This window comes from Gallinula chloropus, assembly GCF_964237585.1.
Source record: "Gallinula chloropus genome assembly, chromosome: 3".
NCBI lineage: Eukaryota > Metazoa > Chordata > Aves > Gruiformes > Rallidae > Gallinula > Gallinula chloropus.
In genome coordinates this window covers 67305168-67321488 of record NC_140087.1, presented here as the reverse complement: position 1 = coordinate 67321488, position 16321 = coordinate 67305168, and the positions used below count along the sequence as shown (strand labels likewise).

The 16321-nt window shown below is 37.4% G+C and overlaps 1 protein-coding gene across 1 annotated transcript in view; it reads right to left on the bottom strand.

Annotated features, from left to right (window-relative positions):
• Positions 1–16321, bottom strand: part of EHBP1 (EH domain binding protein 1) — a gene marked incomplete at its 5' end in the record, with an annotated part of 222802 nt that overhangs the window by 69389 nt on the left and 137092 nt on the right. The window contains 4 exons of the mRNA XM_084262567.1: positions 3071–3214; positions 5168–6073; positions 12321–12369; positions 13011–13189. Coding sequence (XP_084118693.1) covers positions 3071–3214; positions 5168–6073; positions 12321–12369; positions 13011–13189 — 1278 coding nt within the window. The remainder of the gene's footprint in view (positions 1–3070; positions 3215–5167; positions 6074–12320; positions 12370–13010; positions 13190–16321) is intronic.

Here is a 16321-nt window from a genome sequence, read left to right as displayed (position 1 = left end):
TGCATCCCTCTTAATCTATCTCCAAAATGCAGCTAGTCCCACTTCCCACTGCTGAATGTTGATTCTTTTTATCATTAACTCTCATCGGATAACATACTACTACACGTTACCACACAATGACACATACAACGCTGTGTTGAGTCAAAATTCTTATCAACTTTAGTGACCAGAAAACACTGACAATAAACAAGTCTTAACTATTTTCTAACAACCAAATTAACCAAAGACCTGTAGTAAACTGGCACAACTACATCAAATGAAAATGTCTCATCTCTATGAAGCTCAAATATGTTAAAGAAAAACAGAAATCAACATATTTTATCTTCTATCTATATTTGTTGATGCATACATACATCCTCATGCAGAACATACACAAGTATGGATATATACATAACATGTGTGTTATATACCACTTTATGTAATAGGCATTATTATAGATCAACTTCATATAATATAATAAATACGCATACTATGCCAGCCTCCATTAAAGACACCCCACATTACACTGCACGTTTCCCACTGAAATGCCATAGGAGTTCATTGAGCTTGGTAAACCAAGTTCTCAAAGGTGAGAAAATGTTGAAATTACGCTAGCTGTATAAGCTTGCATTGGTTCTCATTTTGTATAGTCTTTAACAGCATATCCTGTACCTTTTCCCCCCACAGGATACTTGCCTTTTTCAGTGGCCATGACTGACAGTGTTCAGTGAGTGAAAAACTCTGCAATATCTTGCTTCACCACTGCCATTCACTATCCGCCCTACACCTTGTTCAAAATACACTATTTAATTCTCTAAACACGGAATTATTAATTTCTTCCAGAGTACTTCTGTAGCACTCTTCACTATGATCTCAGTGTTTCCAAATTACATCTCCACAACTCCCTTCTGAGCTGAGGAACTTTCATTACTCTTACCCCACAGACAACTCAAGGCAAGAGTGCCCCATTAGGTGTTGGCTAAGTGTGCCCCTGACTATTTATTCACAGCATGGTTCTCCTTGACTGGGCTACAGCTGGCTGCATTCAAAACTTCAAGAAATCAGTCCCCAAGAAGCTTGGGTTGAAAATCAGAAATCAAGGAATCTACCACCTTGATTGAGTATGTTGGGTTGAAGGTACCTTCCCAACATTGTAAAGAGCTACTGATGAAGGCAGCAAGAAACTTTGGCTCTGCAGAGTGACCCTGAAAGTCTGCTTTCCCTTTCCAGCCAGTTTCTAATTAGTTTTTCAGTTTATGTAATAAATGAAATGAGGCCCCACAGGTAATCTGGCTGCCTGAAGTACACAATCCTGACTCTCATCCTGAAAGCTCTGTCTCCATCTTCTATCTTTCATCTGGTTCTCATGGCCTAGACACAGTCTTTGTTTTTGCCTAGCTTCACTTTGTCATCCACCTGAGCATGTCTCCTCTGCATGCCAGTGGGGTAGCTGCTTTTCCTCCTGTTTGGATTTCATCAGCAGGAATTTAAGCCTAAAAGAGAAAGTTTTGCCTTCCAGTGCAACAATCAGCATCAACACAGGCCCTGACCCCCTTTGGGGAACAACAGTAAAAGATGTTCTCTCTGTGCTGTGTCCATACAGACAATTCTTACTGACCCTTACCAATTCTCCTGAACTTCAAGGCTCTCTGCTAAGATTGTGCTATTAACAGAACTTGTTTTGAACAGATTTTTCAAGGGGATGGAAACTTTGGCCTGTAATACTTTTTTTTTTTTTAAAAAAAAAGGATAAAACAATGCTTTATCCAACCTAATACAGAGAAAGAGTTGAATGGCTTTTTTTTTTTTTTTTTTTTTTTAGGTAAGAAATTATCAAATATTACCCTGGAGCTGAAAGCTGACAGGGAAAATTTCAGCTCAAACCATGAAATACTGACAAAGTTGTAAAGTGTTTTGAAAACAGAAGCTTGTAAAAAATCCCAACCTGTTAGGAAACTTTAATTACACTTGTTCCTGCCTGAATAGTTGCTTGTAGTACCCCTCTTCTAATGACGTTTGCTTTACAAAAAACTAATTAAAAAACATCCAAAGTGAAATTTATACTAAAATATGCTTATCTAGAAAAAAAGTTAAATACAAAGGAATAAATAAAAAATGCTTATGTATCATAACATTATCATTATACAAATAAGACTTGTCTATATATCTGGATGTATTTTGAAGAAAAAAGAAGTATCAGCCTGGGGAGAGGAATGATTAAAAAACACCAAACAGCATGGATCCAAGAGAGTTAAAGGAACGAAATGAGACATGTAAATCAGAGTTTTCATTTTTTGATTGTATGATCCCATTTATATAAAAAGCAGAATCCCTTCCTCAGGAATAGGCTCTGAAAGATGTGAATTAATAATGATTCAAGCCTTTCTCTGTATCATTATTTTTCAGTTACATTTACATTCCTAGTTGCCAGTACAGTCTCTAATGCATGATAGTTAGAATCACAAAACCCGTACTGCGAAGGTTTGCATAAAAATTAATTAGCTTTCACCTCCAGAGAGTATGCATCCTTCCAGGTCACCATGGAGGCCACTGGAGGTGCAACCATAGCAGCTTCAACACTGGAGCTCAGTCCTCAGCTCCACTTTCCCATCTCACCAGCATAATCAACTTTAGTGATAAAAAGGAATTGTTCCATCAACTCTTTCACAAGACTGTCACAAGCAGCTTCATTCACTGCAACAACACTTATGAAGCAGCAAGTAGCTGACATCACAGGCTCAGGGAATGCATTTACATTAACTGAAAAAAGAGAAGTAATCAAAAAAATAGCATAAATTACTCCACTATAATTTATCAAGTAACTTTTGGTTTTGTCCCATTAGAAACTGCAGTGTCAATCAAAGAAGGTACTCCCAGACCTCTGCCTCCAGTGAAGTCTAATGCATCTTTCTGTTGGCTGTAACCGCAGGAGAAATAGGCTGTATAAGTGAGCTAAGGGTATATGACACACCAGAGCACCGGGTGATTCAGTGTGGAAAAGAAATCTTCCACAAGGGTATGTCCCCCCCAAAAAAACCACAAACAATAAATTTTAACTACGTAAACTGCCAAACTGGCCAATATTTCTTACATCATTCAGCTGCTTATTGCGGGCCGGGATGATTGTATTGGTTAGTTGCTTATTCCCTGCCTTTAAAGCTGCATCTCTTCTTGCTTGCTCAAGCAGAACTCTTGCTCGTTCTTTAAGTTCTTCCTGTCTTGACAGCATTCGTTGCTTAAAAATAAAGATGTGTAATTAACAGCAATGCAGCCTCAGTGTACTTAACGTTTATACAGCAGTTAATAGCCAGGAGCCTTCCTATATAATAAAGGTCAGGAGTCACATGGATTACAGCCTCATGAAGTGACAGAGCATTCTATAGAAATGATCAAAATGTAAAATTAAAAAAAAGGTCATAGGCCTTTATTATGTAAATAAGTGTTCTCTCCCCTCCCCTCAAAACTTAATTTCTATCAACATTTAATGCCTTTAAACTGCAACTGTGGAAAAACAATAATTGGCTTCATGGAAGCCATGTTAAATGTGCTATGTGTTTACTTATTTACTTTAATATGTATGCAAATATAACGCTTTGTTAGCTACTTACATGGGTATCTCTCATTTATAACTAAAATTGAACACAAAAGGGCCAGGTACAAGGCAAAAAACCTGCAGAAATATCTGCTTCTACTTAATTTATGAATATGCACAAGGAAGTCCCTTCTTCATGCACATGACTAATTATGTTGCAGAACAGAAATAACAAAAGGACGGCTTCTGCATAGGCAACACGAGCAGTTCCCATACATAGATATACTCCCAAGTGCCGACTTCTTCGTCAAGGTCAACTGTGAAGACTCCTGGGAAAGCACGCTCCTGGGACTTTACATGAGGCAGAGCTGGAACAGATGTTACAAGTTGTACTTCTGCAGCAACCCCATGCAAATTGAGGCAAACTGACTCTAACCATCAACAGAGTGTTCAAGGTTAAGACTGAGGCTCACATCTGAGATTTTGTTACCATGTGCAAACTCACAGAAGATTAACAACAGAGAACTGTCTTTAAAAACCATATTTTCCTTTCCCTTCGCCTATTACACCTTTCACATGAAACTCTTTGTAGAGCAGATATCCTGTCTTATCCTGCTTCATTATTCTGTATGGGCCAAATTGTTCCTTTCTCATCCAGTACACAAAGATGATGATGAAGAGAAACTTCATGAGACTCCACTAGTTAAAGAAAAGCATTTGTATTTTGCCCACTGTCATCCGACCATGAACTGCTTCTCCTGCAATAAAAAGCATCCCTATGGTGCTCACTCAGGAGAAAAAAAAAAAACCATAAAAAAAATGTGAAGCCGTCCACACTATCAAAAGACTGGCAATATTCTTTTCTTACCAGAGCTAAGGGCACAAAGCTGAACAAAGGCAAAACTCAAGTATGTCCTTCACAGTGCTAAACTTATAAGCATGCTTTGGCATTTTTATAAACAAGGCTGGTAACATTTTTTACATATTTTGATGATACTATTTACTGATAATACCCAGCACTTATATAATATTCAACTTTCACCCTCACAATAAATCTGCAAGGTAGGTGGGCATATCCTTTTTACCTCTACAGAAAGGAAAATGATATTGTGGTTAAGTAACATGCTGGAGGCCTCTTAACAAAGAGTACAACTTAATATTCCAGGTTTCTGCCTCAGCATTGTGGGCTATGTTCACAAGGCCACATGGTTTCTCAGGTAAGATCTGGAAATATATTTGGTATATTTTAAGGTATTCAAAACTTTACATCTTTTGAATACGGATCAATGAATTGATAAGACTTTCTGATTTTTGCTTCAACATGCAATACTCAGTAAAAAGGTGGCAAAAGTCTTGAAAACATCTTTTTCCAGATGGTTGAGAATACAATGTTACTTCCTTTGACTGCAGAGGGATGGGATAGATTAACAATTGTATTAACAGTACCAGAGAATTCCTATACATGATTTTTTCCTGTAATGGCTGTTTTCAGCATCATCTACTTTCAGTCAAAGTACTTGTTGCCCAACAATAAAAATACACCACCCATCTTGCCATTTATACTGAAGAAATGGTATAAATTACAAACACGGGGAAAGAACTTGAAGAGCATCTCCATCCTGACTCACAGGCACACAGAAAGTTTACATTTCTTACCTGGGCTGTTTTTGCAGTTTGATCTGTATGATTTAAAGTATCATTGTCAGAATCACATTCTGTTTGCCTCGGAGAAGCATGTGGCTTCTTTGCAAGATCCATATCCTTATTACAGGAATATCCAAGCTTAGAAGTAGGAGATAAACTTGGCTTTGTGACAGGTGAACCAGGATCTGCTCTTGAGCTCTCTGTGGATCCTATACGTCCCAGCTTTTCTTGCTCTGAGAAACCAATGGTACTGTCTGAGCTCTGGTTTCTCTTCTTGTCGTTATCTTCAGAAGCAACTGTGGGAGACACATCCTCTTTTTGATCACTGACATGTGCCAAGTCACTCAAGTCTAAAGTGTCAGCTATCAGCAATTTCTTCCTTCCCAGCGTAGGCTGCGCTTGTGTTGTATCTATACTGGTACACTTCCCAGTATCTTCAGAAGCAGAAGTCCTTCCGGAGCTCTGCTGGGATTTTTGTGGATCCGTGTCACTCCGAGTCCTGCGAGAAGAAGGGGAAGCTGTGCTTGGGCTTAAATGGTCATCGGGAGTCTGATGCTCGCTCTCAGATTCGCCAACACCACTGTCGTTTACAAACACGGAGTCGTCCTGAGAAGCAAAGTCTGCCAAAGCACTGTCTGGTGGATGCAGCTCAGCCTCCCGGTTCAGGTCATTCAGTTCTGCGTAGAATTTTTCCTGGTCGACAGAACTGTTTGTGTCTGTTTCATAGTTACCCACTTTATATGTGCTTTTACTACTGTTCTCCTCTATTTGAACCACATTTAATTCCTGGCCACAGAAATGTGCTCTGATTTGATAGAGATAGGTCATAACAGTCAGTTTGTCGGGTATTGCTAACAAAACCATGTCAGAAGGTTCCAGCAATCGTGATATTCCTAAACTGGCAAACCCATCGTATGCCTTCAAAAACACAGAGAAAATACAGATTACAATATGTCAGTTTCTTACATAAAATAACCCTTCAACAATGCATGTGGAAGTTTCAGTCAAAGTAAGAGAGCATAAAACATATCCAGCACAACAGACACAGCATGGGATCAACTCCATTACTTAGTATTCTTTTGGCTTCATCACAGTAGTCACTATTTTTTTATTGCACGATCCAATCTGAACTCATTGATTTTCCTCCAGTGGATTCCAGATATCTCCCAGGGTATCTTCATATCAATGCAAATCACGAGAATTTGAGTAAATACACTCAAGTGGCATTGTTTTAAGTATTTTTAAATTACTACCATACTATACTAAAATATTTTGTTACTCAATATAACACCACTTTCATGAATAAAAAGCTGTTCGTGGAACTACAACTTAACCCCCCTTCTGTTTGCACTACTGCTATTTTAAATGGTCCTTGCTCAAGTAGCAGGAAACAAGCAAACAAAAAAAGTGTAAGAGTTGGACCAGGAAAAAAAAAGCAACTAAGGATGTCTTTTTAAGATAAGGAACAAAGATATAAGAAACGCGACACTAATCCATCTAGGGCTTTATCACTGGTGATCAACCATCTCCCTTCTACTGGTCATGTAATTGCAGTGATTTACGTCGATGAAAAACTATGTCCTGATAGCCAAAAAGAATACCACCACCGATTACTTGCTACAAGACATAAATCACATTACTCCAGCAAACAAATGTATTTTAAAAACATTTGCTGATGCTGAATTTATAAGAGAGTGAGTTTCATTCTTTCTTCACCTTCATTTCCAAAAGCTAAAGTTTGCAAGCCTCCCACTTTGTGGGGCCACATTGTCTTCCTCCTGCTAGCCCTTTAAGTGAGTGGGCTTGGTGCATCAGGTTTTTCTAGTTTTGAAGAATTAAAGCTGTTTCTCAATTTACAATTAATTATTACTATCCTGGATTAACCCTGGAAGACAATATTGTCTTTCAAGGAAGCCTTTAAAAAGGCCTCCTGTTAGCGTAGATGCACTCAGTTAAAGCACTCGGGCTTCTCCTCCCCCCTCCCTGTGATTCCCCAGCTCCTTTTCACCTGAAGGAGTGTAAAATGTTCACAGTTGTTCCTACACTGTTTTGAACAAAAATGGATGCTAAATTTAAGACATGGACAAGAAGCTGTCCTTTCACAGGGAAACAATAACACACATCGCTGGCATCAACTCAATTATTATTTATTTCCTATTTCCTTAACTTCCTTCATTTTAGAAGAGTTGAAGAAAAACAAAATCAAATTCAATTATAATTTTTTTTCACCTTGGTTTTCATACTAATAAAAGTTCAACACCAAGTTAGAATGTGGGCTTGGCGGCTCCTGGCAGACCTGTTTACTTCACTTGCTCAGAGAAAAGAAGGCTCTCTCCTTCCCATTGCAATGGCATTCCCTACTTGAGGGTCAGTTTTCATGTCAGCTACTTTTCAAATTCTGATTCAAAGAGCTCCAACTTAACTTCCTCAAATTTTGTATGCTTCCCCTCATGCTCTCATATAACTTGCCAAAGCATTTTGGTGCAGTAATTTTTGTATCACAATAACAAATAGATTCACAATGTTTATCTAGACATTATGAGTAACTTATTTTTAATTCCTTCTGCCTCTTCCTGGGCAAAATTGTTTGGCCTAAAATGACTGTTGGTCATTGTGGGGAACAAATTTTTCACCAAAAGGGCTATCAGGCACTGGCACAGGCTGCCCAGGGAGAGGGTTGGGTCATTGACCCTGGATGTATTTAAAAGACGGGTAGATGAGGTGCTCAGGAATATGGGTTAGTAGAGGACGGGTACGGTTGGACTCGATGATCTCAAAGGTCTTCTCCAACCTAGTGATTCTGTGAATAATTTCTTAGGAAAGTTCATTATGAGAGATAGTTATGCCACTTAGTAGAGCTGTGCTTAAATATAGGAGCAGCAGTGGAAAATGTAAAAGCTGTATTTGCTGATACAAAGCTCCAGATGGAGCAGAATAGCAGGAAAATGGTAGGGAGGAAAGAAGGAACTTGGATGGTAGAGGAGAAACTGAACAGACATGAGGAGCACAGAAAAAGTTCAAGGAGAGCAGTGTAGGGATTTGGGGTGGGCAGCCTAAGCCATTACAGGTATCTGGAATGATGAATGCTCATACGCAAGCAGAAAACAGGCTGGGTGTGAAAGTGTAGCAAGCCAGCTGTGTTGTCCTGTGGACATAGGTAATACCAGGATTTGTTGTTTGATTAAGTGGGTCAGTGCTGATTCAGTGACAGAAATAACCTGTTACCCCACACTGAAGGTAGTGGGAGTTACCATCTGAAGAATGAAAGGACCTTAGGATGGGCTTAGCAGTCCATGGCAGCCAAAGCCCATAGACATGACTTGACCTGAACTCTTTTATACTCTTAATTTCTTATTTATATGCTAATAAAACTAAATCCTAAGAATATCTCCCAGGGTCTGTAAAATGAAGGTGGAGACAGTATTTCAGATTTGTCAGGAAAGGCACTTGCTTAGAATGGGTAACTCTACAGCAGAAGGATTAAATTTGGAACGATGGATATTCTTGATACAGCTGCAATAATTTTCTACTGTCTGCTCAGTTCTTCTGGTGATGCTTGGGCTTAAACACAATAGTTTCCCACTAATGCCAAATACTTATTTCCCATCCCCTCCTCTTCTCATTCTGGATGATACACATTCCTACTTCTCTCCCTTCAAAGTACACTAGATCTCTAGATCGGTATGCAAGTGTTTTTATAGTCATCAGTTCTGTACATAGTAAACATCAAGTTCTGCACGTGTCCATGTAGAAGTGTGTGATGGGTTCTCCTTCACTCTTAGAAAAGCTGAGAGCTTCTTGATGTTCCAGCACATTTCTAAACACCCAGTGTTTGCAACTAGCTTGTAACCAGTTTGTAATATATTAACAGAATAAAGTTTCCAAGTCAAATTATTTTTTTAAACAGAGGTATAATTAAGCCTTGGAAACATTTATATGCAGGGTTAACTATAGTCCTGCATGATCCCACTGGGGTCAACAAGCAACTCCTACAGGCACAATTAGATACGTGCCTTGATTTGGTAGAATCAGTTAGTAAAGGTGCCTGTGAATGTCTGTTATAAAAATATCGTTGCCAACGCAAAGGAATGTTTTTCCATTTTGACACAACGCTACCCCTGTAATTCTGAGTTCTACTTAAATGTATATTTCAAAAGGATCCCCTCCTTGCAAAATGGATTCTTTTGTTAAGACAATCACTTGCGTTCAAATGGATTGAGGAATTTAGTTGAAATGGTCAAAAACTGGAAAAAAAGGAGAAAAAAAAAAAAGTATTGCAAAAATTGGAAACGCCAATCAAACATGCAGAAGATATATTACTCCTTCCAGACAATAATCCCTCAAATGAAACAAGCTTCTCTAAACAATAAAATAATTAAGCCCAGAAGTTCATTATTAGAACCATACTGTTGTGCCCTTCCACTTCTTGTTCTTTCATCCCCTCCAAGCTCCAGCCAAGTGTAGTTTAGTAGCTTAAATTTTTAAAGTGCAGGACATGTTATTAGCAACATGAAAACTTCCTATTCTTCCTAAGGTTCTATACTGCCACTGGTCTGTAATTTTAACAGCTTTTTCATTATTATTTACTAATAACGGAACGGACATGAGAGATAAAACTAGTTGGTTAGCATTACTGGGCAGGCTATATGGAAAGTCAGATACATACAAGATTGAAGTAGAAACACAACTCTCTGGATCAGCTGGGAAAGTATCCCTGTAAAGTTTCTATTTTTCTCAAAAATAACCCTGGTTTCTCTGTTGTTCCTGGCAGAAATTTGAATTTGCAGTGAGCACAATGCACCAAAAATACCTTCAAATTCTGACTGATGCTAACATCATCCGGAGTAGTTGTTTGTTGGGTTTTTTTTTTAAGAAATATAATTAGATTGTGGAATTTACAATACATAACTAGATACACACACGTATTTGCAGGGCACTAAGCCTATTTACCTATCTCCTGATAAAGTTGATTTTTTTTTTTTAATTTACTGACAAGCTGATTGACAGACATCAATTTGGATCCATCAGCATAAGCACCACAGGCAATATTCCAACCATTTCCAAACTATACAGCACACTGGCCGAGATCAGATGTCACTGGGTTTTTTTTTGTTATTCAGCATCAGTGACAGCAGCAATTTGGCAAATGCTTAGTGTGCATTATAAAGTATACAGATGCTCCTAACATGAGCTTTTTATAACAGTGCATTGCAAGGCGCAATTATACACAGAATTGCACTGAAATAGTTGTCTCTTAAGATTTATTATTTTTTAATTAAAATACAAACAAGGTCACGCACTTCTAAAAGATATATTCTTACAGTTCAATCTTTAATCTGTGGCCACAGTCACCTCTTACCTCCTTTCTGTGGGAAGGGGGGTAGGGAGGGAAAAGAAAAAAAAGGAGCTGCTTCAGACAAAGAAAATTGTCCTATTCATCCATAGATGTTATTTTAATTGGTTAGGAGGAATCATTGTCAAATGTGTTACATATCTGCATGGAATTTACAGGCAGCCATTGTTGCCAGTGCCGCATTCACTCCAACCAAGGGCACACGGGGTTATCAAGCAGAACTGTGTGAGACCAGGAAATAAATCTGCAGGAAGCAACCGAGGTACTCGGTGTAGCTGTCAGGCGAAGACTTGCAAAGTGATGAAAGAAAAAAGCTGCACAATAACAACAATCATTACTTCTTCAGTCCTGGGAACTATATCCTGCTAGAGCCACCGGCTAAGTAGTTCACTGTTTGCCATCACGGTTTCATAAAGAAAAGATGACTGATTGTACCGCTAACGTTTTTAATTAATAATCTATGCTTTCTTTTTATAATCCAGTTTAATTAGCCCAGACGCTCAACGAAACTTCAAGTACAAAACCATATGATCACAGAAAACACTGTGACATCACGGATAATCCACTTAGGTCATCGTAAGACCCTGTATTATTATGAAAAAGATATCATTGGCCAAATCACTCATTAGATAATGGCAGCTCAGAGATATTTCATTGCTTATAATACTTATGTGCTATTTTAAAGACAAGTTACTCCCTGGCTAACACTTAAGTGTGCAGGCACATTAAAATATAATTACTCTAAACGCAAATGAATTTTCATAAAGCACTTTCAGGAATTCCACATATTTACAATCTAATACTCTTTAGTTATATATTTGCTGTATAATATTGAATTTAATTAATTTAGTCAAACTATATTTATGTACCTTCATCCAAACTCAATTCAGCATTTTTAAAGCTTCATAAAAATAAAATCACAGCAAAGAGAAAGCAGCTAATTAACAATTTTCAGATGGTCTTCAGGAACAATTTTATTATCAGTGACTCACATGAAAATTGTCATTTCTAAATATGACTGTAGGACTCAAAGTTTATGACTACATCTAAAACACTGTGCAGAAAAAAATGTTAAAAATCTTCTGGTGATTCCCAAACTGAGTTCCTACTTCTTCCAGAGAAACTTTTTACATCTTTGCACCACGAAGATACAAAGACTGGTTTAAAACACTTGTCTGGTACAATTGCCTTAAAATATTTTTCTAATATTTGGTTTATTTGCAAGGTACTGTCTCAACGCTTTTTATCCTAAACTTCCTCTGTCACAAAAATTCAGGTTCTACACCCACCAATTCACTCAGACATGGAGCATAAAAGTGGATGTAAAATTTCATCTTTAAAAATATGAAAATCACCATCAAAGCAACATTGACCATGACTGATGCCTGGAGCCCCGCTAAAGCAACAGAAAGAAAAGTCCTGTGTATGGCAAACCAAGGGTAGTTATTTTTAAAATTCTTTTTAACTTTTTTTTTTAAATTATGTGGCTGATTAGAAGAATCAGAGCAATGATCAGAGAAGGCTGGCCAGCCTTTTCCTCTGCTTTCACAGTTAATGTAGGCCATACAAATATTAAACTCTAATGCCAGCTTTGCACTTGTTGTGAATGTTAAAGACCATGACAAACAAGAGTCAATAATGCATCCGATTTGAACCACGGGAGGTTGAATACCTTCTGTGAGCTGCAGTTATGACCTTACAAAACAACTGCACTTTCCCAAAATTAATAAAAACCTGCAGTGAAGCCAAAATTGAAGCTGTCTTTTTTTTTTCTTCCCTTTTTTTTTTTTTTTTTTCCCTGGCAGTTCTTACCTTTTTGTTGTTCTCTTTAATATCTTGAGGATTCAGGGACTTGTAGTCACTGAGGGGGAAAATGGCACAGTGGGTATGTACAGTATTTGATAAAAGCAGCAGTTTTAAAACAAACTGAATCTAAAAATTTGACATACAATAATATCATACAGTAAATAGCAATTTCACAGCAATTCAATCAACGAAACTAATAGTGTGGAAAATTAAAGGAATAAATAAATAAATAAATAAATAAACACCGATTACATGTTTCATCGCCTGAAGCTTTCCATCTAAAAAAGAAGTTAAGGCAGGGACTAGAGGCCGGCCTTGACAACCAAATTTACCAGGAGGTAATCCGTCCTTGTCAGCATACAAAGAGCTACAGGCTTATTCCTCTCATCTCATTTCAACACCGGCACAATTTTCGTAATCATCTTGAAGTCAGTTCTTTGTATAAGATTAAGAAGAAGAAAAACAAATCACAGAGAAGGGAGAAACAATTGTTTATGCAACAAGGGAGAGCAAAGAGGTCATAAAGTTTGAGCATTCATAAATCTGTTTTCTTAGAAAGGATGGTTCCCTGCTTGAAAGAAACACATGAAAACAGTTAAACACCTGAAACGAACAGGGATTTGATTTTTAGATAAACTTAAATGTTGCATATTTCTACAAGAGTCAGTTTACGCAGACAGAGAGTATACAACTTACATCAGGTCTGGTCTAAAGTGATGTAATATTGCACAAAAGGATAAACCATTTCTCCACGACGTAGTAAAATTGGTGATTTTCACTCCCCTATAGTTTTTTGTAACTTCTTTGCACCACACAAGCAGTGACTGACTAGCGTTTGGCTTTCTCCCCAAAACAGGACTTGGTATCGGGCTTGGCTGAAAAAAAAGAAAAAGGAAAAAAGAAAAAAGAGAAGAAGATAAAAGAATTTAATGGAAGATGAGAATTAACATTAATTGACCTAACTAGATGATCTGTATCCTTTGATGTGAGTTTAGGTCCTTCACAGCTGTCAGTTTACAATGACTGTTACTTGCAAAAGACACAAATCGCAAGTTATTATCTCCAGTCGTTGCCCTTGGCACTTGTCTCCAAAGGATGTAGATATACAGGATTCCAGATCTACATAGGAGAACAGGCCAAGAATTGTACCAATGGAAACGCTGAGCTGAAATACTTAAGGCACAGTCCTGCACAGCTTGCGATACACACCCTTGAAAAGATTTCCCAAAATGCAGCCATGGAAAAGCATCCCCACAAGCCCTTTCGCTTTTAACGAAGATAACACAGCGACTGGATCAAAAGCCAGGCAAGAGCAGGGTCAGAGTTAACTGCGAGTTGCGATCAACCATTGAGGTACAGGGAATCAAAGTCTCTGCATCTGCGACGTAGGATTAATGCATTCATCTCATATGGGCTTCATCATAAAGTTTTTGGCTGTGCTCTTCCTATTTAAGTGCCCTATTCCATGAAGGTCATTGCATAACTGTGTTTCTAAACAGCCACGTCCAACCATACCCAAAGAATTTCCTCTTTCAGGCTGTAGTTTTTCTGCATGGAAAGGGAATTTCGGCCATAAATCCCTATCAGAGGGTGGTTTCTAAGAAGTATCATTAGTTAATAATAACCATTTCCCCAAAGGGTACTTCAACACTTGTAGGAACATTTTTGTTCACACGAACCAAGAATTTTTAAAAGAGAATGAGAAATTTCAGGCATTTGGTGTTTGTCAGACTACCACCTGTTAATAAAATTCAGTGGAGAACTTGCTGACTGCAGATGATGTTTTAAGAAATACATGCTCATTTCACTACCAAAAACATTGTCACTTTAAAAACCTCTTAGATGTAATTAAATCAACATCATTATTTAACTGACATAAATCCAAAATCCAAATTACACAGAGAGATCCCAGCCCACTTATTTTTTAAGGTAATATAATTAAAAGCATATATACACAACAAACACACCATTTATGCGCCTTATAGCGAGAGTCCCAAATTAAGATAAAAATAGAGCAAGCAATTTTCTGTATCAGAGACACTTAAGTTGAACAAGTAAATCCTTTTGGCCATATTACCTATTTGCGAAAGACCAACGATGCCCCCACTTGACTGAAGTATGTCAGTGCTGAGCATTTAGCTGCGAGCTAGCAACTGATTTATGTTTTCCCTGCTTCTGGGGAAGAAAATGTAAAAGAACCAGGCAAGTAATTTTTCATTTACTGTGACAGTCAGCCCTAAAAAGTTGTTTTATAAACACACCTACCTCATCATCAGATAGAAGCACTGCCAACTCATTTAGAATGTACCTTGCTGAGATTTTTTTTTTAATATCAGATCATATTAAGTAACTTGTTAGAAAGGAGGTTTGCTTTTTTTAAATTTTTTCAAATCATGTCAACGATTCACATCAGCATGAACAAATCTCTGAATGATCAGACAAATCTCTCTAAAACACCGAATTAACATCTTAACAAGGATATATGTAAAGTAGGGAAGAAAAAGCAGCACTAAATGATAAACTAACTTCATACATCAAGTTTTAATCAGATAAACAAATATTGCTTAGGAGCTGCCAAACAGTCACTCCAAATTTGGAGTGATTTAATTAAGATCAGTTTTTTCTCTTGGTTTTTTACAACTTGAGGCAAAAACCAGTAACTAACTGCTGACCCTAAATTTAAAATAGTATGTTACATAAATACACGGAAATAACACTGCTGGCAGAAAATAATTAAAACGCACCATGATGATGTGGAAAAATTGTATTTTAACAAATTTTTAAAGCACTTAGCTACTTCAAACCACAGAGCACTACTTACCAGATATATTAAACGTCATCTATAACGTCTTAATACTTGTTGCTGAAACCCTCTACAGAAATGTTACATGTTCCAGTCACCAACCTAAATACTTTCTAGTTAACTCTGAAACAGCCTTAGGCAGTATTACCATTCAAAGGCCTTAATTACACATCTAGCAAAGTGAAGATAAAACTGATTTTAAAACTAGGTTTTGCAAAGGAACATCCAAAGCTATTAAACCAATAAATTTAGCAGAATTTTGCATTTACAAATTATCTTTCTAAAATCCAGATTACAATTCCTCGAGTCAGAGCTTTCCTCCATGTTTGTCCTTTCATTTACTTTAGATTTTATGTATTTTATGCAAAACATGCAAGACTTATGTGAGGGGTTTTGTAGGGGAGGGGTTTCACTTCCACAGTTTTATCCAGCTGATAAAGCAGAAATTCTACAGGGCTTTCTTTCCAGACTTAGTACTCCAAGTATTTTTGAGAAAGGTGAAGTTAATTACTACCAGATTGTTATGCTCTTATTCACCTCCTGAGTCAAAACTTTTTGTTATTTAATCTATGATAAAAGTATTCAACTCAAGGCATACTGGAAATATGAGAGTAATGTCAGAATTGTGTATGAGCACTTGATGAGCCTTCATAAGGGTTAACAGATATTTTTTTTTTCCTTGGTGAAGTATTATTATGAAAAACTCTTTCTTTCAATACCTGTTAATTACACATGCTAGTTACAAGTTCACTGCTAACACAAGTACTACTAAGTGCCTATTTTTAGCTTACTTTTGCTCTACAAGATAAGAGCTCATCAAATGAAACAAAAACGTAATTAATTTTTTTCTTACATAATTCTTTTAAGCACTGATGACACAACTCTTCTAAACCCTAAAACAGTTACAACTTAGCTTTTTGAGTTCATAAACCAAAGTCCCTAAGAACTTGTTTGGAAACAAAAAAGCATGAGATAGCCACAGCAGATTGCCAGATCTGCTCGCTGATCAACAGGTTACCTGATCTAAAGCAACTCATTTTTATCCAGCTGTGGATTAACTGCACGGCAAGCGCAGAGGTTCCAGAGTCCCTCACATACAAGCTACCATCTAGATGCTGCATCATGGGGGATGATTTATCAGCTGGAGTCAGCATTATCTCAGGATATCTTTGTTTCACAGTCAACAAAAGCACTGAAGCCTCTC